Below are 23,985 nucleotides of genomic sequence, written 5' to 3' on the forward strand. Positions count from 1 at the left end.
AAAAAAATCCTTGTGCTGAACGTGTATACACTACTACAAAAAGGGCATTTGGCGGCAATTATTTAGCGGCAATAAGTCAATTGCCGCTAATATATTCTATAAGCTAAAATATATGCGGCAAATGACCATTGTCCACTAAAAATTAACCTTTTACCGGCAATTAAAATAAATTGCCATTAAAAACTATTAATATACTAATTAACCGCGCATAGTAAACAACAATTAATAACCTTTTTTTTATAAACTTTCCCTCCCTGCCCAAAAGAAATCTTTCCCTCCAAATATTTTGCACAAAAATTAATCGATTCCCTCCAATCAGAAAAAATAGGAAAACCTATTCCTTAATTGAAGGGGATACGATTTTCCTTCATCGATTAGGATACGAATCTCTTCGATTTTCCTTCATTGAACTGGAAATTTTTTACAGAGTCTACATATAGGTCTGGGCGAGTTTTGATCGTGTCATTGACTGGATAATTGTTGTTCTTCCCCGGCCAGAATCGCAGAATCACAGAATCGTAGAATCGCACGTCTCCGGCCAGATTAACAGAATCGAAGGTCTCCGGCCAGTTTCTTCCCCAGATAACTGCTCTTCTTCCCCAGGTAATTTTGTTTTTTCACCCAGCAGACGCGATTAACAGTGGAGTTAGGATTGTGCTGCTCGATTATGCTCTATGTCGTTGTTAGTATTCTCTGGTTTAGTATTCAGAAATTTTATAAGTGTCGCTGATACATATTGATGTTTTTATTGAATATACCACTAGTCGAGATATGAATTCCTCTGTATGTTTTCTGTTATTCTCGACATTGTTCATAATTTTTAAGTGTCGTCGATGCATATTGATGTTTTCATTGAATCTACCATTAGTCGAGATGTATTCCTCTATATATTTTCTGTTATACTTATCATGGTGAGCCTTTAAAGGGATGGAGAGTTGTTTCTTGTGGAGCTTGTGATTCAGTGTTAGGACAATGAGCAGGAGATTCCGAAATGCTACTGCTTTACATGACAAATGCATGTAATGTAAATATCAGTCCCACTTGTATTAGCTAGAGATGTGGTGCTTTGTATAGTTTAGACATAGAAGCTGGTAGTTTGGCCTTAGTATTGGATCTGAAGAATTGTCAAGATATATTTCTAGTCTTCTTGAGGAAAATAGAGCCAACCAAGTGGTGAAAGTACCTGTAAGTTTCTAGTTTAGGAGGGCAGAATAGATGAAATTGAGTCCTATAAACAGACTAGACTTAGCTTGACATATGATTGATTGTTCTGAATTCTGATGTATGTGTACATATCCAGGCTTGATCTTTTACTAGCCAGTACTACTATTTGCTGCTATAGTTGGCCTACTGTTACTGGCCTACTTTAAACAATGCCTGTGTTGATCCCAAATTATTTGTTGTACAATAATCTTTGAGTTATGGAATTACATATAAATAGGATGGTTATTTTACTACATTTTGAATAATTCCCTCTTTTTACTAACGAATTTTTAGCTATTGCAGTAAGTGTAGTAAAGAAAAGAATATCTTGAACGTCATGGACAATCCTAGAAATAAAAGATGGATGCATTGCGATTGAGTTAGTAAGGAATATTTGGATGGAGTAGAAGATTTTATAAACCATGCCTTTTCTATAAAACAAGATGGGGAACAAATTCTATGTCCTTGTATGAAGTGTGTGCTTATCCATCAAGTTAATCGGGCTACAACATATGATCATCTTGTGATTAATAGTATTATTCCATCATATGATACTTGATTTTGTCATGGTGAGCCTTTAAAAGGATCATCAAGCAATGCTCAAACAAATAATCGAAGCCAGTCAACTCTAAGGGGCGATGATATGACAGGAATGATACATGATGCCTTTGGAGGCTTTACAGAGTTCATTAGTGAAAGTGGTGATGTAGATCATAACTTACAAGAGAATATTGCTCATCCATCTGGAAATCAACCTCATGTAGAGGTGGATAAGTTTGAACGGCTCATGAAGGAGGCAAATGAAGAACTATATCCAGGATGTAAGAAGTTTAGCAAACTGTCCTTTTTGCTGCATATGTATCGTACAAAGTGCATGTTCAAATGGTCAAATGAATCTTTTAATGCTTTGCTTGGACTATTGAAGGATGCGCTGCCTGAAGGGGAAAAATTGCCTCCTTCTTTCTATGAAGCCAAAAAAGATAGNTTTAGGCTAAAACAAAAATTCAAGAAGGGGTATAGTGCAAAACTAAAACCTGTTGTTTGCCCTACTTGCCTTGCCTATAAAGGCATGTTTTCTTGCCTTGAAAGGCAGCCTTTAACCTTCTAAAAAATCAGAGAAATCTAAAAAAAGAGGAAAAGGTTTTAAGAGCTGAAAAATCAAAAAAAAAATACAGAGCTTTTGGATATTCTGAAAATCTGAGAAGGATTGAGAGAGCTCAAAAAAACATAAGAAATTTGAGGCGGCTAGAAAAAGGATCTATTGTTTCATTGAAAGAAAAGATCTCTGAAATTCTTCAAATCCTATTTTCTAATAGAATTCTCAAATAACTAGAGAAAAAATNATTGAAGGATGCGCTGACCTGAAGGGGTAAAAATTGCCTCCTTCTTTCTATGAGACCAAAAAGATAGTTGAAGGCTTGGGCTTAAAGTATGAAAAAATCCATGCTTGTCCCAACGATTGCATGCTTTTTAGGAAAGAGTTTGCTAATAAGAATATCAATGAATGCAAAGTTTGTGGGGCTTCTAGATGGAAAAATGATGCTAGAAAAATTCCAGCCAAGGTCCTAAGGTATTTTCCTTTAAAACCGAGGCTACAAAGATTGTTTATGTCATCAGAAACTTCCAAAGCAATGCGATGGCATCATGAAGAGCGCAACAAAGATAGAGTTCTACGACATCCTGCAGATTTTGAAGCTTGGAAAAATTCTGATAATAAATATCCCGAATTTGCTGGAGACCCTCGCAATGTGCGCCTAGGATTAGCTTTTGATGGGTTTAATCCATTTGGCACAATGCGAACAGTTCATAGTACATGGCCAGTGATTTTAATGCCATATAATCTTCCACCATGGATGTGCATGAAACAAGAGTTTTTCATTCTGTCCATACTTATTCCTGGAGCAAAAGCGCCTGGAAATAATATTGATGTCTTTTTGCAACCTTTAATAGAAGAGTTAAATAAATTATGGGATGTTGGTGTAGAAACGTACGATGCCTCCACTAAGGAGATATTCCAAATGCGAGTAGCTCTCATGTGGACGATAAATGATGTTCCAGCATATGGTACTCTCTCTGGATGGTGCACTTATGGTAGATTTGCATGCCCGTCTTGTAATATAAACACTCAATCTAGAAGGCTTAAACATGGCAGAAAGTTTTGTTATTTGGGGCATCGCCGCTTCTTGAAGTCAGGACACAAATATCGGAATGATGCAAAATCATTTGATGGGACTAAAAAAACAAGATCTGCACCTTGCCTAGTAACTGGGACAGTAGTGCTGAATCAAGTTAAAGATATAAAATTTACTCTTGGCCAGTCAAGTGAAGCGGTAAATGGGGTGATGAAAAACACATGGAAAAAGAGAAGTATTTTTTTTTATCTTCCTTATTGGAAATTTAACTCGGTGCGCCATAATCTTGATGTGATGCACATAGAAAAGAACGTGTGTGATAACATAATTTATACATTATTGGATCTTGGTAAAAAGTCTAAAGACAACTTAGAGGCTCGATTAGACTTGAAAGAGATGAAAATAAGACCAAGCTTATGGCCTCAGGTCCGAGCTAGTGGTAGATCATATCTTCCTCCTACTTTTTTCACAATGTCTCCGATGGAAAGGAGTTATTTTATGAAGTACTACAAAATGTCAAGTTTCCAGATGGCTATGCGTCTAATATCTCACGTTGCTTTCACAAACGAAAGATATCTGGGCTAAAAACTCATGATTGTCATGTTTTAATGCAAGAACTTCTTCCTCTGGCCTTGCGGAGATCGGTAGATAAAAGAGTTAGTTCAATTTTAATTGAACTATGCACATTCTTTCGTGTTCTGTGTAGCAAAGAGATAAAACTAGAATAGTTAAAGTTACTTGAAGAAAAAAATTCCAGAAACATTGTCTACTATGGAGAAACTCTTCCTCCTAGGTTTCTTTACTGTTATGATACACTTGGTAATTCACTTGGCAACTGAGGCTAAACACGCGGGACCCGTACATTACCGCTGGATGTACCCAATTGAGAGGTATGAAGAATATCACTGAATCTTTATCTTATGTCTTAAATTCCATCGTAGATCGTGATGGCGCCCGACACCGTTGTCAGGCAAGCCAACCCTAATTCAACTAATGGGTTCTCATTATTTTACCAAAACAACCCCAACATTTTTTTAACAATTAAGCTTTTAAACAGTCGATAATTAACAAGTTCATAATAATATAAATACGTCCCAAAATAATAGTGTACAAGTGTGTGCTAGGAACTAGTGTCATAAGTACTAGGGCAACTAGTAGAATGTACAAAAATACCACTATCCTACTGCCTGAAAAAGAATAGACTGTATATAACAACAACAAAAGAAGAGAGCTCCGGTATGCTGCAGAACGGCTCAGAAGGGGCAGCTCACCGTGAGATCTCGATCAGGAAACAGGAACGTGCGTCGGACGGGTAACTAGATGCACCTGCCTCAGATCCTGTACAGTTAAGTACAAAAGCATAGTATGAGTACATAAAAGCATGTACCCAGCAAGTATCCAGTCTAACCTCGAAGAAGTAGTGACGAGGGGTCGACTTGACACTTACTAAGGTCAATATCAATATTATTTAAGGTTTACGCTAAGCATGGATAGCATGAATATAATGACAGTCTCTGAACAAGGAGAAATAATATATTATTTCTTAACAATATATCAATTGCAGTCATGTCATATAATGGCTTACATTTCAAAGTATTTAAACAAAGTAAATCATGGATGAATTCCACATAAATAACATGCGCACATTATGCCGAGGTCGTACGGCCCGGTCCAATATAATAATAATTGTGCACTGCCAGAGGGTCGAATGGCGCAAACCATAGATGCATCTATTTCTACCGAGGCGATCGACCCGATCCACAAATAGCAATTGTAGACATGTGATTTTTGACCCTCCCCAAAAATTTTCATATTTTAGCACATAAATATTTAATTTAGGCCTAATATAGCTATTTCAACTATTTTTGAGTCCTTTACTTTATTTTTTCACAAAAATTAAAAATTACAAAAAAAATAGGTTTGTTTTAATGGTTAGTTTTATTTTAATAATTATTTTCACTTAAGTAGGGCTAATTAAAATTTTTGGTAATATTTCTATATGGATTGATTTTTAGTTAATTGAGCTAATTTTAAGCAAAGCTAATCATTAAAGCCCAAGTTTCTAGCCCATTCCCTGAACCCAATACCCTTAACACCTTTCTTAAAAACCTAGGGACCTAATACACAAAAAGACCTAGGACTAATCAGCAAAAAATACAAAATATAAACCTAGACTCTAGACCTATATACACCCCAGACGAATAGACTGATCAGCGCCGCAATACACAGGACCCCCCCTGAATCTCGTCTCCTTCACAAGGGAAGAAGAGCCATTTCAATGGCTTCTTCTTAACAAAAACGACCCCTGCTTCTTCACTCGATCTCAACCACAGCAGCCTAATGCCGGACACACGCACACGCGCACCAACAGTTTTTTCACTTAAATTAGAAAAAACTCCCTTATACATCTCCGGGTGTAGGAAAAAGGAGGTGTGACAGCAATTATTATCAAGTAAACACACATTGCTTATTTATAGTCAAATAAATTCATACAAGTTCTCAAGTAAGTGTGTACATTCGTTTATATTTATTTACAATTCCTAGAATGTCCTAAGTGATCTCAGTAGCAAGAAAAAACGTAAGCATTTGCAAGTATGGCATGATACGGGTCCTAAACTACCCGGAAAATTAGCATAATAGTAGCTACGCACGGACTCTCGTCACCACGTATGTACGTAGCCACCACAGATAGTCACATACATTTATTTAATTCACCTAGGGGTTATTTCCCACTTATGAGGTTAGAAAGAAGACTCACCTTACTCTAAAGCTTACTTCCAATTTCAAGAACGCGCTCAAACCCTCAATTCGGAGGCGAACGATCCAAACTAATCAAATGGGGTAAGAACTAGTCAATACAAGCTCAAGAGTTCATATTCTGACTATAAAAGTAATTTCCCAACCCTAAATACAAGTTTCCTAAAATTCATCCCCGGGCCCACGTGCCCGAATTCCGGAAATTCTCGAGGGAAGTTGTTACCCATAACCTAAGGACCAAGAATATATAATTTTTACTTTATTCCATAACAAATTTCGTGGTTAAATCTTGTTTTTATCAAAACCCTACGTTTTACTCTAATCCCACAATTTTTACTAATTTACATGGTATAATCTACCCCTAAACTATGTATAAAATTCACATCATGTAGAAATAACTTACCTCCCAAATCGCCCAAGAAATGAATGAAATGTGTCAGAAATGACACATTTCCCGTATTAAATGAAGGCACTACCTTCAGCGATTTCCGCACCTGCGGTTAGGGGACCGCATCTGCGAGGAAAGGTCCGCATATGCGAAATTTGACCGGGCTGGCTGGGGCCGCATCTGCGGTCTGGGGGCCGCTTCTGCGGTTCCTGGGCTCCTCCCGTTGGGCCGCACCTGCGAAGGATTGACCGCTTCTGCGGTCTCGTACCTGCGACTGGCCAACCGCAGGTGTGGTTATGACAGATTCCTGGAGCTTCAGCTCCTTCTAAAATTTTCTAACTCAACTCGAGCCTCGTCCAATTGACGCTCGGGGCCCCCGAGGCCCCGCCCGAACATAGCGACAAGTTTGAAATATGGGCTCTAATTGTGAATTGTATATATCTCAGGTTAAGGAGCTTATATTATGCTAGAAAATGTGATTTGGAACCATTTTGGAGCAACAAAGATCCCTCGGAGTTTTGTATGGTTGAAGACAAGGCAACATATCAAGGCCACAACACAACTGGGCTAGCGCGACCAAATGCGCTGCAGCGCTAATAAATGCGCGGCCAAGACAGAACCTCAGCAAACTAGCGCGGCCAGATGCGCGGTCAAATGCGCGGCAGCGCTAGTCCAAAATCCGGCGATGGTTCATTAGGGGCAAAAGTGGAAATTTGGAGAAAAAATTCACTTAACCTATATAAGGTCAAGCTCGCCCAAGGAAGTTTTTATCAAGGTTTTCATAGGCTAAAGCAAGACAGAGAGAGGCAAGAGGCAAGGAGGAAATTGGATCGTCAAGTTTTTCTTTTCTTCTCTTCGTTTTTGCTAATTATGATGAAATTGAATATACTTGTGATGAACAATAGTATGAGTGGCTAAAACCCATTGTTCTAGGGTCATGGGTAAAACATGAATGTTGTTGTTTGAGGTTTAATTTGAAAAAGTTGGTTTATCATATTGGGTTGTTTATTTAATTTTGTTATTAATTGCTTTGGTGAGTAGCTAACAGTGAAACACTATCTACGAATCTAGAGTTGAACTCGAACGTGGAAACTCTAGGTTGCATATAGAATTAAATAGAGTAGGTTCTTGAACCCGGGCCTCGGGGAACGGATTTGCAATTGGGATAGACATATTCCCACTTGCCTTGCTTGGTTAAAATACAGGAATTGTACGTGCGTTCTTGTTAATCTTAATTCCATAGAAATATAGGCTTGAGCAGGCGAGTAAGAAGTCGACAGATTCTTACGAGCAATATAAACCTTGTCAATCAATAACCCAGATAAATCGATTAGTCATCTTAAGCTAAGGACACAACAAGACTGTTAACTAGCCCGTGACCCTGGAATATCCTCTCCTACTGTGTGTTATTCGAAACTGCTATTCGTTTGGTTAATTGCTTTAGTTAGATTATTTCTTGATAATTTAGGTAGTAAAATAAGTACATCTTTATTCTGTGACGCATCTCTTGAATAAGTAAAGTAATTGGGTTTGAATCAGTCAATAGTTGATCACAAGTCTTCGTGGGAACGATACTCTACTCACTACTCTATTACTTGACGATCACGTGCACTTGCGTGGGTGTTTTTGGTCGCAACAGGTCATCCAAAATCCGATCCGGATATACGCCCAAGTCCGAAATCATCATACGAACCAATTGGAACCTTCAAATCCGGATTCCATGGTCGTTTACTCAAAACGTTGACCGAAGTCAAACTTGGCCTTTTAAGCCAACCTTAAGGAACCAAGTGTTCCGATTTCAACCCAAACTCTTCCAACCCGAACCAACCATCCCCGCAAGTCATAAATTGGTAAAAGAAAGTACGAGAAATCTTATTTAGGGTAACGGGGTTCTAGAAAGCAAAACGACCAGTCAGGTCGTTACATTAGCAGCTCATGGGGTACTCAGACTTCTCCCAGACTTGATTCTTTGTGCGGGCACCCCACACTTAGTTCTCACTATCTCACTTGCTTTGCTTTCTTCCAATGACTTTGCTTCCCATGCTCCTAGAAAAATAAAAAAGCCACACTACAAAAAAATTAAAAAGAGTAAAAAAATTTAGATAAAAAGAAAGTAAAGTTAGCTTGCCTCCTAAGAAGCGCTTGATTTAACATCGCGGCACGACGCGAATCACTTTTTTTGCCTCCAAATTGAGCTTATGAAGTGAACCCCAAGTTTTGACTCAAGCTTATGATTATGCTCTTGGGGTGGAACAAATTCTTGTAAGCCAAAAATTAAATGATTCTTGATGCACTTTTTGGCTTCAAGCTGAGGGGTTCTTGCCTACACGGCTTCGAAAATTTCATAATATAAGGCTCATCTACCTCTTCCGTTGACTCCTTTGTATGCTCGTAAGGATCCATTCCCATTTCACCATCAGAACACTAGGTAGAGAAGTGTTTGGAATGAGGTCTAACGTGCTCAAATACATGAACTTCAAGATTTTCGACATCCTCAACGCAGATCACACTAGAGTTAACTAAATTTGTATCCTCAATTTCCTTGGCTGACTCTAGTATTCCTTCTTCAACATCGGCATCCTCAAATTCTAGTTGGATAAATTGTTTTGTTCTACTCTAACCTCCTCCTTTAGCACCTCAATTCCTGCATCTAATGCATGCTCTTTTTGGCTACTATCCACAATATCAACTTGTTGAGCATTAAATGCTTCAACTAATTGACTCACGTGTGCCCTCAGGTTATGAATAGTTGCCCCTTGCCTTTGGATAGTATCTCATAGCCTTTGACCTTTGGATAGTATCTCATAGCCTTTGTATTTACAGTTGTTTCTCATTACTTTGTTCCATGAAATACTTTAACATATCTTTGATCTCATTAAGGTCAGTTTCCCTAGGTTCTTTGTTCTTATTAACTTCACCAAAAAAAAGGGGAGGATACGAAATATAAGCACAACCATGAAAGTGACCATCTTGACCACCACACATATCACACACATTCCACACATAAGATTGAATTGGTGCACATAACTCGCTCTCGGGAATATTTTGATAGTTTTGCCATGGGTGATTTCCTCCACAATATTCTTAAGGAGGATCAAAAGTAGAATTACCAACATCAAAACTTTCATAATTTCAAGATGCCATGTTTCTCAAATCAACAAGTAAAACTAAAATTAAAAAAATCAAATACTAAAAAAAAGCTCAAATTTGAAACCTAGCAATATATACAACTATAGCTACACCGTTAGTTCCCCGGCAACAGCGCCAAAATTTGATCACACCCAACTCTAGTCCTAAAAAGGATAAGCAGTCGCTGCAAATATAATCCGGTCTAAAGGTTCGGAGTCGAATCCCACAGAGAACTAAGGCTTAACTACAATTGTTCAGTATTGCTAAGAAGACAATCTCGAACAACTCCTAAGTTATAAATAAAAAGATTCTTATGTCTAACTAATTAACTAACAAATTAAAACAATAAATTAACAACTAAAGATACTAAGGGCTGGAGACAAGATTAAGGAGATCTATAGTTATGATTTTCCCAATTGTCGAAATCTTTCTCGCTACGTCTCCTACTCCCTCCGTTTCATATTAGATGAAGTAGTTTGACTCGGCACGGAGTTTAAGAAAAAAGAAGAAGACTTTTGAAACTTGTGGTCTTAAAAGCTTAAGGGGTAAAAGGTTTGTGGGGTCATGCCATTTGTGTGGCTATAAAAGCTTCTCATTAAGGGTAAATGGGTAAAATGAAGAGTTTAAAGTTGAATTATTTCCAAATTTAGAGATGTGTCATTTGTTTTGGAACAGACTAGAAAGGAAAGCACCTCATCTAATATGAAACGAAGGGAGTATAATTTTGCCTAATTATTCTTTACTGATCGTGGGCATTTCAGGTGTCGTATTCTCTCCCGAGCAACTACAACAATTTACTAGACATATTCTCCTGAATTATGCTAGCTGGCATAATCTTAACGCTCACTATGACCACGTCAAGGCTTTGTTATTCCTGAACCCACCTTTAAACATGTCGTATTGATTCCTCATATACATTAGGAGTGACGTTGTTCAACAACTACCTAAATATGTAACCTTTCCCAAGCAATACATAATAAATAGGCACAACAAATTGATGGTCATTCAATCAACAAAAATAAGCACGTAGTTTAACAAGTAAAGAAATTCAAAGGCTAAATTACATTCAGACTTAACAAGAATTCATCCTCCAAAAGGTTTCATCAAAACCCTAAATAATAAATTAGCTATTCATAGTATTATGTGAAAATACAATACTAAAATACATAACCAACAATAAAAAATAGGAAGAAGAAAGGAAAAACTCGTGGTTGAATCTTCTTCCTTGCTCCTAGTGTATTCTTGCCTCCAAAGATGTTGTGTAACCCTAAAGTAGTGTGTCCTCCTCCAAAGTTATGTAAAAATCATGTTTAGCATGTATTTATATGACCTAGGTAGAGTGGAGGTTCGTCCAATGCAATCCAAAAATCGGATAGGAGAACTGGAGGCCGTCAACTTTCGTGCAGCGCGACCATGGACGCGGACTCAGATTTTGCAATTTTTCAGTCCGCGAAGCGATCCATGCCTTCGCTTCACTTCATTGTTTTGCGCTTGCAATTGTCTCCTTTGGCGTGTCTGCCCTCGCGCGATGCACGGGCATAGACGAGCTCCCAATTTTGTCTACCTCACTTCCGTTTTGCGATATTTCTTCTTATTTTATTCTACTTTCATCCGAACTTGTTCCTACACGTAAAAACACATAATGAGCATATTTTAAAAAACATGTAACTTCCGCGACTCACACAAGAATAAAAATTCAAATATACACCAATATATGTATTTTTCATCATTTATCATCTAATAATAATTCATTGTGCATATATATTGCGCAGTGTCTCTTATTTTTATTTTTAAATTACTCATTCAGTATTTAATAACCATATTGAGCCTCAACTAAAAAATTAGATATCTTTTATATAATTATAAGAGATGTGCGTAGAGATCTCATGCACGTGAACCTATTCTCTCTTATACCTCCTGCAAAAGAGACAAGTGAGAATGGAGATCCTAAATTGTTGAAGGAAAAGAAAAAAATAAAGAAGAGATCATGTGGGTTAATCATTTTCAACGAAGGGAACATTTGATTTGAGAGATTCTGAAATCTTGTGCCAGAAAAGATATATTAAAGTAATAAAGTAAAATGAAGAAATCAAAGAATATACAAAACATGAGGGGGCAGGGGAAGGTTATTGCATGAACACTGCTCATGAGTCATATGGCACTTCACTTGTCACATTATTTACTTTATGACAAGGTTAGGGATGACAAATAGGGCAAGACAGGGCAAAATCTTAATAGAGCGAGGTAGGGTGGGGCGGATTAAAATACATTTTTAGAAAATAGTAAATGGGACAGGTAGGGGTAGGGCAGGATGTTAGCTCAAACACACTTGTGTGTGCCTACTTCTCTAGCTATTTTAGTCAATAACGGATTTGGTGCCCCAAATTCTTATCATAAGGTGCTCGGCATCACCTAACACTTAACTGGTCTCGAGTAAGAGTGTTAATCAGGCCGGGATGGCCCGTTCACAACCCGGGTCATCCCGGGTCAGCCCGGTACTATAGCGTTTGGGGGCAGGGTGGGACGGGTTGGGCGGGGAGCGGGTTTTAGACAAAAAGTTTCTGGATACTGGTGCCCCGTAACCCGCTAAGCCCGATAACCCGTTAACGGGTTTTTAACGGGCTACAACCCGGTTTTCGTTAGAATTTTTTTTTTTAATTTTCTGGACCGTTGCCAACGGTCAAATTCAAAAATGACCGTTGGCCAATGACCCTTTTTTGCAGAAATGGCCATTTCGGCCTAGCCCCTTTAGAAAATAGCCCTCCCCCCCCCACCCACCCACCCCCACCCCTAATATTTGATAAATTATAATTTTAACCTTTTAAAAACTATAAATAGCCCCCCTTCTTCTTCTTTTTTCCTCACAATTCACTCTCTTACTACTCTAATTCTCTCTTGATAATATTGATTATTATTCTTAAATTCTCAATTACTTATTATTTCAAGTTTCATCAAATATTTAGTTTAGCCATTAAAAAATTATTGTTATTAAATATCAAGTATTCAAGTGAAGTGTGGTATCAAGTATCGATTTATCAATTGAAGTTTGATTTTTGATATCAAATTTATTGCGGCATCCGGAATCCCGGTACACTCGTTCCATTTCTTTTCCTTCTTTGGTGTATATTTTTATTTTATTATTTAGAATTATTAATTTAATTTCTTAAAATAATTTACATAATGGATATATTAAGAGCAGCCAAAAAGCGTACACTAGTAGAGGTGGTAGTAAGAAAACCTCCAAGAGAACAAGAGGTGGTGTTGGTTATTCTAGTAGCTTTACACATATTTCTGAAAGTTCACCTGAAAATGTAAATGTAGATTATGAGCGACTTCAAGAAAATTATGGTATAGATGATGATTTAGATGATATTCAATCACCTGATAATCTTGAAATACCACCAGCTACACCTGGTAATGCTAGTCAAACTCAAAATGTTAGGGGTGGAGGTCGTGGTAATACAAGTAGACCTCCCCTCCCTGTTAAGAAGAATCGAAGATTAAGAAGTAAGTGTTGACTTTTTTTGAAAGACTAGAAGAAGATAAAAAAATTTGTAAGATGTAAAATTTGTAAGGATGTTTATAATCATGAGCCCGGAAAGGGAGGGGGAGCGGGTCAACTTCGTAGGCACATGGTAGAGCTCCACCCTCTTGATTGGGGAGTAGATGAGGAAGAAGGGCAATAAAAACTTAACCCGGGTACTGGGGGGTTAATGGGTAAATGCGATGTTAAGAAAGATCAGGAAGAATTAGCTAAAATGATTGTTTTAGGTTGTTTACCTTTTAGTTTTGCTTCTTCACCATATCTTGTTACTTATATTCAAAGAATTTGTAACCCTTTGTTTAAAGGTATTCCTACAAGTACTTGTAGAGCTGTTATCTTAGGCTTTTTGGACAATATCAGATATATAGACGTTATTTGTTCGCCAATCTTTCTTGTAGAGTTTCTCTTACTTCTGATATTGGTCGTGCTGTAAATGGAAATGATTAATTGACTGTTAAATGCCATTGGATAGATGATAATTTTTGTATGCAAAAACGTATTATTGCTTTTAAATATGATGAAGATCAAAGTCATATTGGTGCATTTATAAGTAATACTATCCATGAAGTTGCTATATTTTTATATTCTTGCAGAAAAAAATTTGTGTATGTCATTTGATAGTACTTCTAACAACAATGCTGCTATTACAATATTAAAATTGCATCTACACCCACCACTTCCTGAAATATTTCATGTTAGATGTGCATGTCACATTTATAACTTGATGGTGAAGAGTGACCTTGAATTATTTAGAGATGATATCACTTAAGTTAGAAGAGCTGTTGGTGTAATTCAAGGAAATAATAGAAGTGCTAGATTAAATGCATTTAAGGAAAAATGTGTACACTATGGACTAAAACCAAGACTCATGCCCGAAGAAATAGTTACTAGGTGGAATTATACTTATTTATTCTTAAGATGTTGTTATAAATATAGAATGCCTATAACTGAAGTTGCTAATTCTCATTGCACCAATCCTAGCCGTTTGTTAACATCTAGAACTTGGAATGTCATTGAAGATGTAGTAAAACTTTTACAAAAATTTTATGTGGCTACACTTGAGTTTACTGGAGCTTATTATCCTACTATTGCAAATGGTTTAGTTCATATTGCTAAAATTTCTCTTTTACTACATAATTTGAAGAAGAAAGAAGGATATACTTCTGTTGTTGAATCTATGCTAGATAAGTTTAAAAAATATTTCTACCCAATTTCTCATATTTACCTAATTGGTGCTATTTTAAACCCTTCAATCAAAATGGCCACTTGTAGCCAATTAATCAGTGCTTTATATACTTATATGGATATTGGACCAACTGAAACTCCTGATTTTGACACTTATATTTTTGATCTACACAAGCATTTACAAACTTTATATAATTATTATGCTAACATTGTTGATGCTTCTTCTGTTGTAGATGCAAATATTCCTTAAAGTTCAGTTTTAACATCTGGGACCGGTGCTTTGGATGATAATGATAGTGTTGAAGATTATTTGATTTGGTCTACACTAGGAGAGCATCAACAAACCAGTAGCAGGAATATTGATGAACTCTAATTCTACTTGTAAAAGTCACTAGAGCCCCGCACAAAAGAATTTCTACCGCTGGGTTGGTGGAGGAGCAACTCAAATCAATTTCCTGTTCTTTCGGCCATGGCTCAAGACGTGCTAAATGTGCCGATTTCAACAGTCGCATCAGAGAGCGCATTTGGCCAAGCAAGTCAACAACTAGGAGTTACCCGTCATTCATTGGGCAACAACGCTTTGAAAATTCTAGTGTGCTTCAGAGATTGGATAAGATTAGAACGGCGAAATCAAGGGCGTGACGAGGTAGATAAAGCGAAGGACCAAGAAATTGGAGATATAATGGTTTATGGTTCCGATTCAACCAATGCCGGAAACCAAGAACCTCATGTTGACATGGATGAACTTACAAAAATGATGCAAAACATGTGATGTACTATTTCTTATTTTTTATAATTGTTGTAACTTTTAATTTGCAAGTTCAAAAATCAAAAAATCAAAAAAGAACTTGCAAATTAATTTGAAGTATTATATATTATTCAATAAAAATATCAAATGAAAGCCTTCGGAGCTTGATCCTTACATATTACCAATTGGTCTTATTAAATAATTTTTTGTAACCACTTACTTTCAAATTTCAATTTTAAAATTTTAAAATTCATATTTCAAATTTCAATGTTATTGATACTTAAGTTTGCAAACACTTAAGTATCAATAACATTGAATAAGAAAACAAAATTTACTTTAAAAAAGAAAAAGAAAATTAGCCCGGCCCGGTCCGGACCCGTTAAGCCCGAACCTGAACGGGCCCAAAAAACTCGAAAATGAACAACCCGCTATCAGTCCACTAACCAGCCCAGAACGTTAAACGGACGATCTGTTTTTTTTGTGTTCAGCCCGTCCCAGTCCGCCCGTTAAACACCTTTAGTCTCGAGTTCAATGTCTTGTGAATAAAAAATCTTTCAATTATTAGCGAATGCTTCCCTTCCTTTGATGGACCTACTCGACGCGGAGATGAAGTCGAAGTTGTGTCTTTCGAATATCAAATAGTTAAAGCGTGAGAAAGTAAAAAAGGAAAGTGTGAATTCCACATTTCCTCTTTGATCTTGGTCATGTCAAATTTGATAATACTAGGTCCCCAAGACAATATATATTGTGCTGAATCATCAATATGCAGTGCCCAAATGTAACTGATACGTGTGAATTTAATACTTCATGTAATACTAGAGAGAACCTTAGAATCGAAAGCTCGTAAATGAAATTGCAACCATATAAAAGATACATATGAATTCGTAGTAGTAATTTATAATCTCATTTGATATGTTTTATAAGTTTGAATCTATCATTAGTTAGTCTTATTCAAGTAATAGTAATATATCTATTCTTATGGTATTCCATATACAGTAACTTTCACAACAATTAAAAGTTTGACCTCCTGCGCCTATGAATTAAAGAAAAGAGGAGGTCAATCAAAAAGAAATATTAATTAATCAAAGGACCAGTTCTTGACTGGAGGGGATACCAAAGGCCTCTGCCCTTCCATCCCTTGGATAGATAGAGAGGGAGGGCAGATCCCGACTTAGTGAGTCTGATAAATTGTTGGAGAAGAAAATCATAAGCTTGAAGAAAAGAGAAAAGAACCCTTGGATGATGCAGGCATCAGATGCTTATGGGAAAACTTAGATAATCTTACTATCACTTGACCTGACATTACCTACCAGCCCTACATTTTGTTTGTACTGACCGAGGAAAAAAGGGGCTCGACGGGAAGAGGAGTGTGCCATGGAAGAAGCAAGGCAGAGGCGGAGCTAGCCCATCGATTACGGGTTCGGCTGAACCCAGTCACTTTGATCCAGATTAGGTATTTGTCTTAAGAAATTCAATGAATATGTAAAAATTATTCAATTTAGAACCTAGTAACTTAAAAGGACTAGAACCTCGAACCCATAAGCTCTAAGGGTGTGTTTGGTAGGAAGGAAAACATTTTCCGGAAAATATTTTTCAATTTTTCCATATTTGGTTGGCTTAAATATTTTGGAAAACATTTTCCTTATGAACTCATTTTCCTCTAATTGGAGAAAAATATTTTCCTTATCAAGAGAAGGGAAAATATTTTCCAAAACTCTTTCTCAACCTTCCCCCCTATTCCCAACCCTCACCAACCCCACACCCCCACACCCAACCACCAAACCCCACCCCATGCCTACCCACCCTACCCATCTCCCTCCAAAAAGGCTTCTTTTTTTTTTTTCAAATTTCAGTTTTTTTCCGTCACCACCCACTCTGCTACCTTCCCCTCCCCCCGCAAAAAAAATTTTTTACTTTTTTTTTTAATTTCAAATTTCTATTTTTTTCGTTTTTCTGCACCCCTCCGCCCCTCCCTTGCACCCCGCAAAAGCCCCACCCCCACCTTTTCGTTTTTCGTAAAAGGAATTCTTGTGGGCCAAAATTTGTACCAAACCAATTGGTTAATCATTGATGAATTTGTCATTATACTCCTAAGTTTTAAATAGTCCACATAATTTAGGGAAGTTATGTTAGGACAACTTTACTTTTACAGATTTGACATAGAACCAAATCATTTTGCTATCCACAAGTCATCATAAAAGAAATTGGTATTTCTGACATAAATTTCTCATCAAAGTGGGGAACTTATTCATGATTCTTGATCACATCATTGACCTCTGACCTAAGAATATATCAACTGCACAAATGAAATAATGTTTGTACTTTATACTATGAACTTTCATGTGTGAATAATGACAACTACGTAAAATCCAGCTCCTATGATACATTTGGCTAGATTTTACATATATCTACTAGTATACCCTTGCACAATCTAATTTAGTAACCTATTTGATACAATATATTTTTTGGTGGCCGGGGGCGCGGCTGCGCATGGTTCGCAACTTGGTGGATAGTACCAGGCTTTTGTCTGCAACATGGTTGAAACTCGTAATGTGCGCCTATCCACTATACCAAAGCCCTGGTGGCAAGAATCTCATAAACGAAGCGGCAACCCATAGTTGAGGAATGTTCTAATGCATCCGTCCCATCCGGCTGTGACAACCACAAGACCCCACAAATGGCTCGAACTCAGTGCACTTTGCCAAGCGCTCTTCAAGATCTTGTATTCAGATTTAGATATAGAAGGGGATGCATTTGCTGGACTTGAGTCCGGCAATTTCTCCTCCGGCCACGTTGGAGAGCCCTTCAATATAGAATCTAAGAAAGACGCACGTCCCAAGGAGAAGCAATCTTGTAAAGATGAAGTCTTTGGCTGCGAGTTCTCGTTGACATCACCATTTGCTAAAACACTTCCTGGTGGTAGTGTCCCTGGATTGGTTTTAAAGCCACACCATGGTATTGTAACCGATGCATTTTGGGAAAGGAAACTCTCAGATGACCGGACTTTCTTTGCTTGGCTAGTTGTCCCGTCCTCATAACTATAGTTCCAGATATAAACATTTGAATCCTCAGTAACCGCGAGAATGTGTTTCCCATCGGAAGTGAATGATGCAGGACATTGACTACCCAAATTTTGAGTTCCTGGACATGCAGCAGACAACACTTTGAGAAAATCTACCGACTATTAAATTAGAATGGGAATAACTCCAAACACCTTATGCTTGGAGTTAACCAACACACCTTTGAATTTACAGATGACGTTGGATCCAGAAAGTATTCGAACTTGTGAATCAGCAGAAGTAACCATGACTTTGCTTGAGTCGTTTGGGCAGTACTGTATGATGAAAGTTTACATTAGTTCTCAAGCGCATAATATCAGTACAAGAGATCATTCTTGTGAAATTTAAGGAAAAGAAAACGAATAGTTACCTGAAATCCAGTTACTCTCTTGTTAGTAATCTTCTTCTTTCCTTGTAGGCTTACCTTCGAGCCCATCTGCAAACGATTACCTAACCAAAGAAATGAGAGTCCATTAACGTGAAAAGTATCAGCTGCTTACAACTGACACAGCTGTAGCGTAAAAAGTAAAATGCGTCCAGCATTTCCAAATGTGATTTCTTTTGTTAAGTAGTTTGCACGCATGTATGTTTAATGCACAAGGTTGGTTAAAACTTGTAATAAAGGAAGATAATACTTTTCATCTCATAACCTATAGTTTGGACAGTTTGGAGTCCGTGCCAAATCTTCTACTACCATGGAATGAGAGAGAGAGAGAGAGAGAACAAATGTCTAAAACCATGAAACACAAGCCGGAGATGACTTCGAGTCGTATGATTTACCAACATTCTCAACCCCTCCTCACCCAACCAATAGACTAACAGAAAACTGCAATACCAATCTGCATTAGGCTCTTTCCAGTAACTTCGTGTTATCCATATATCATAGCAGAATATTACTACACAGAGGTGGAGCCGGGATTTGAAGCTTATGGGTTCGGAATTCTAATCTTTTTAAGTTATTGGGTTCTAAATTAATGATTTATGCCTCTCCCCCAGCCCCCTCGAGAGAGAAAGGGGCGGGGGTAATAATTAAGAGATGGAATGTGTTCGCTAGGAATTAAGCTTGTCCCAAAAAACAAAACCAAAAGAGGTTCTATTCTTCGAGTCAGACAATTAAACTGCATGATTATATGCTTTTCTACCATGATAACCTACTCCCGCAATTCAGCATAATTAATTCCCAGAATTTCCCAGAATTGTTCTATTCTTCGAGTTAATATAGAAAACATTTATCTGAACGACAACGAGAAAAATGAAAAGAGCCAGAAAAAGGGGTAAGAAAACAGACAAGCTTCCATACCTACTACATCATAAAATCGGCAATTTCCATCCATGTATCCCACAACACCCCCCTGCAGCAGTCACAAGCAGCAAACTTAAATAAGTTCCATTTAAAATCAAGTACCATCTTTAAAAAGGTTTAAAAAAACAAGGCAATCAAACCTTTCCATCAGGACAATAACAAACAGCAGTCACTATTTCTTTTACATCAGTCCAATCAATTACTCGATAACCGTGCACGTCCCATAGTCGTATTTTCCCATCTATCGAGCCACTAATGAAATAATTATCATCCATAGGATTGAATTCTACACAAGTGACTGCATCAGAAATATGAAATTAAAACATGTATGAGGTGATCAACCAGTAAATTCAGAAAAATACTTCGGTAAGAAGAGTAGAAACAGGCTCACCATAATTATTATGCGAGTAAACGCCAAGGCATTTATCATTTCCTACTTGCCAGAGACGAGCTGTTTTATCAACAGAAGATGAAAGCAGATACTGCAGAAAACGATATCCTCACATGAATTACAGCTTATGAAAACCATAAAAGATATTAGAAGCTTAAACCAGCGAGTTATTATACTGACCCCATTTTTGGACCATGAAAGGGCCAAGACTTCACCCGTATGCCCATGGAACTCGTGCAGTGGTTTCTCCATTATCCGGAATAACTTTGGTGGCAGGACAACACAAGCAGATTCGGATGATTTTCTCATCATTTTCATCCCGTTGATCTTTTCTTTATAGTCATTGAGAGAAACTAATTTGGACAGATGATTCAACGAGAAGTATAAACAAGAGGGGTCAATATCTTGAACCTTGAAGTCTTTAGGAATATCATCTTCGGTCACTCGCCAAATGCGCACCGTGCCATCTTTGCCCGCACTTGCCAGGTATTGGCCACAAGGACTGAACTTCATTGTTATGATAGAGCCTTCGTGTGCTAGGAACTCTTGGCCCGTGTAAAGCGAGGACAGTTCTTTTGACTCCTTCTTACTGGAGTGGACCCGAACTCTTTGAGTACGAACCCCTGACTTTAAATTGAACTCACTGGTAGTAGATTGGACTCCCTTTGTCCTCTCTTTATGTCGGGTGGAAATTGTGAGTTTTTGAAGCAAACTTCTGATTTTCGACTTTGTATCAACCATATTAAATCCCTTAATATCTCTGTGCAGCAATTGCTGAATCAAAGCCGATGAGCCAAGATTTCTCTGAAACTCTTGAATAGTGAATAGCCTGTTTGTACCTACTTCACGTAATCGGCTAAGCATCCCATCCTGGCCAAACTCATCCGCAACAAACTCTGATCCGTTGTCCAGATTCCTAATTTTCCAACACATTGGATCCTCTACGGAATCCTTCTCCAATTCCAAAGCTTCATTTGATTGGGAAGATCGACCAGAGAAAAAATTGCCTTCAGAATCTGAGTTTGCGAGCACAGTCTCATTGCCACTCCTAATTCTATCGGCATTCGTCTTGCTTCCATCAGAGCATACATCACTCATTTCAAGTCCATCACGTCTGTCACTATTCGAGTTCAAACCCATCCATTTCAAGAATCTATTGCGGCGTTCATCAACACTTTCAGGATCCTGAGTCCAAAATTCATATCCTAAAGCACAGTCAACAATCTCATTACGAGTACAAGCATCAGAACAATCCGAACCCAAATCGGAGAGAGAACTAATCTCATCGCGTATATCAAAAAAACTATCTTCTTCAGTCTCACTGTAAGTTCCCATCTTTATTCAAATTCAACCCTCAAACTACTCCTTCGAAAAGAACATAAAATCAAATCAGAAGCAGACTTCAAAAGCAAGATAAATTTTATATTGTCAATCAAACAGGAAATATCACTTTAAAAACCAGCCCGCTTCTTCAATTCGCCCCATCAACAACAAAAAGGAGAAAACTTTAAAGTCTAAAAACCGATATTTTAGCATTCACTAGATGAAATGGAGACAGAGAACCAAGTGGACTGAAGTCAAACAATTCACAAATCAGAAATAGACTTCAAAAGCAAGAAAAAAAAAAGTAAATCAAACAGGAAAGATCACTTAGAAAACCAACCCATTTCTCCAATTCACACCACCAATCCCACAAGAAATTCCCATCAACAACAAAAAGGAGAAAACTTTGAAGTCTAAAATACCAAATAATCAAGAACTAAAAGGCAGCCCGGTGCACTAAGCTCCCGTTATGTGCGGGGTTCGATGAAGGGTCGGACTACAAGAGTCGTATTGTAAGCGGCCTTACCCTATATTTATGCCAGAGACTGCTTCCACGGCTCGAACCATGACATTCTGGTTACAAATAATCAAGAATTGAGCATCAAAACCCCCCAATTAACAAAAGAGGAGGAAACTTTGAGGTCCAAAATTCCCATATGATCAAGAATTGAGCATCAAAAACCCCTAATTAACAAAAAGGAGGAAACTTTAAGTCCAAAATTCCTATATGATAAAGTATTGAGTATCAAAAACCCCTCAATTAACATAAAGGAGGAGACTTTAAACTCAAAAATTCCAATATGATCAAGAATTGAGCATAAAAATCCCCAATTATGAAAAAAAAAAAACAGATCTTTCAAAAGGGTAACTAAGCAACCAAGTTAATATAAAAAAGAACAGTAATCAATTGTACATAATCAACAGAAAAACTAAAATAAACATGCTTATACAGTTATACAAATTCAAGTAACAATAATTCACTATTATCAGTTAAAAAAGAAAAGATTTTGCTTACCTTAATTAATTTCCATGAAATTATGAAAGACCACCAGAAACTATTTCACAAAAAAATGATCTTTAGCATCCAATAAATGAAATGGAGACTTGAGAACAAAGTGGACTGAAGTCAAACAATTCTTTAAAAAAAATGGATTAAAACTAAATATACCAAGATAAAAAGACAAAATCCCAGGAAAAATGGGAAATGATCCCAAAGATATGAAGTAAAATAAAAATTGAAGATTTCGAAGAAAAAGCTTAATGTCTGAAAATTGTGGCTTTCACTTTCAATGGAGTGGACAGACAAATTTTGTAATTTATGTTGACGGTTTTACCCTCCCCCGCCTTTGTTGTGTCCGTCCAACTAACGGTTGTAACGATTCGTGTCATGTCTGTTAATTTCCACCAAATTAAATGCTCCTTTTTTTCGTAATATATATAGTCTCTAAATTTTAATTTGTATTATTGCATTTAATTTGGCTTCAGTTTTCCGAGGACATGACCTTTGGTAGGAAGGTGTGGAGTTCGAGCATTAGGGTTGTAGGTTAGGAGGTAGTAGTGCTCTTTTCTACTTTATACCGGGTGAGAGACTAGTCCGATAAGGTTGTGTCTAGACTACTAGTGGTTATTGTTGTGTCCACATTATTTTTTTACTTTTCATAGTACCGAGCCTTACTTACGTGTTATTGTTACTGTTTTTCATCCGTTTTACGGTACTTATGATGTTGTTATTATTTCTAAGATTTTTGTTGATGGTACTGATATATTATTTTTTTCGTAGCCTTGAGCCGAGGGTCTATCGGAAACAGTCTCTCTACCCCCTTGGGATCGGGGTAAGGTCTGCATACACTCTACCCTCCCGAGACCCCACTTATAAAATTTTACTGGGTTGTTGTTGTTGTTATTTTTGTTGTTGCATTTAACTGAACAAAGTGTTTAAGAAAAAAAAAATAGATTCTGCGTATCAAAATTTACATTAGTTTAAAATTATAATTTTTTTAAAATATAAATAGTTATTTTTTTAAATGGTTAAAAAATAAGAGTGACTGCATAAATTAAAATGGAAAAAGTACATAATACTTGCTCTGTTATACGAGATAATGATGCTAATAAAAAAGATGATAAGATTCGTGTAACTATACAAGGATTAAACTATCATTTTTATGACATCTCAAATTATTGAAAGAATTATAAGAAAATACACATGACTTCACACCATAATACCATATTTTTAAATTTAACTCCACCTAATTCATATTGTACATATTTTGAAAGCAGTAGCAAATTCAAAACTTGTGTTCTTACAACCAATGTTTCTAAAAGCTATGGAGTTAAATATGTGTTCTCACAACCATTGCTTTCACTCTCTCTTCTTCTCACATCTCCTACATATGCCTCAAAGGGTCGTCCGCCATTGCTGCTTCTTACCCTGTGTCACCTGGTTGCAATGTAAGAAAATTGAAGAGTAGAAGTCCACCATTGAAGGCCATTCAAAGCTTTGCTTTCGAAAATAGGATATTTTGAGTTTGTTAGTTGTTTGTATTGGGTGTTGTTCCAATTGATTGAAAATATCAAAAGGATTTCAAAATTTAAATTTGAAGTGATTTGGAGTAGATTTGAGCAAGATTTGAGTTAAATTTTAGAAAAGACGTAAGGAAGAAGACGAAGTCAATTTTTGTATAATTATGTATAATCTTGTATGATAGTGTATATGAGTGTATAAACACATCTTATACAATTTTATACACCTTTATACAAGCGTCTGTAGACTAGGGGTGGGCATATATCGGGTAAAACCGATAACCCGAACCGTTAATTATTTAT

The 23,985-nt window shown here is 37.1% G+C and overlaps 1 protein-coding gene across 4 annotated transcripts; it reads right to left on the reverse strand.

The window, feature by feature from the left end:
- Positions 1-17,275: 17,275 nt before the first annotated feature.
- LOC109239349 (WD repeat-containing protein 44-like) lies at positions 17,276-22,459 on the reverse strand. 4 transcript variants are annotated; one of them, XM_019405901.1, is made up of 8 exons: positions 22,178-22,459; positions 20,020-21,204; positions 19,840-19,930; positions 19,589-19,746; positions 19,446-19,497; positions 18,516-18,595; positions 18,327-18,420; positions 17,276-18,227 (listed from the first exon to the last, which is right to left on the reverse strand). In XM_019405901.1, exons 2-8 carry the CDS (start codon positions 21,172-21,174, stop codon positions 17,680-17,682), a joined length of 2,178 nt encoding a protein of 725 aa, XP_019261446.1. In that variant the 5' UTR covers positions 21,175-21,204; positions 22,178-22,459; the 3' UTR covers positions 17,276-17,679. The 4 variants fall into 4 exon arrangements, with proteins under 4 accessions (XP_019261446.1, XP_019261445.1, XP_019261448.1 ...); XM_019405900.1 differs by having other exon boundaries at positions 20,020-21,198; positions 22,178-22,442; XM_019405903.1 differs by lacking the exon at positions 22,178-22,459 and adding an exon at positions 21,689-21,735 and having other exon boundaries at positions 20,020-21,198.
- Between the last annotated feature and the right edge of the window lie 1,526 nt (positions 22,460-23,985).

This window comes from Nicotiana attenuata, unplaced genomic scaffold (assembly GCF_001879085.1).
Source record: "Nicotiana attenuata strain UT unplaced genomic scaffold, NIATTr2, whole genome shotgun sequence".
NCBI lineage: Eukaryota > Viridiplantae > Streptophyta > Magnoliopsida > Solanales > Solanaceae > Nicotiana > Nicotiana attenuata.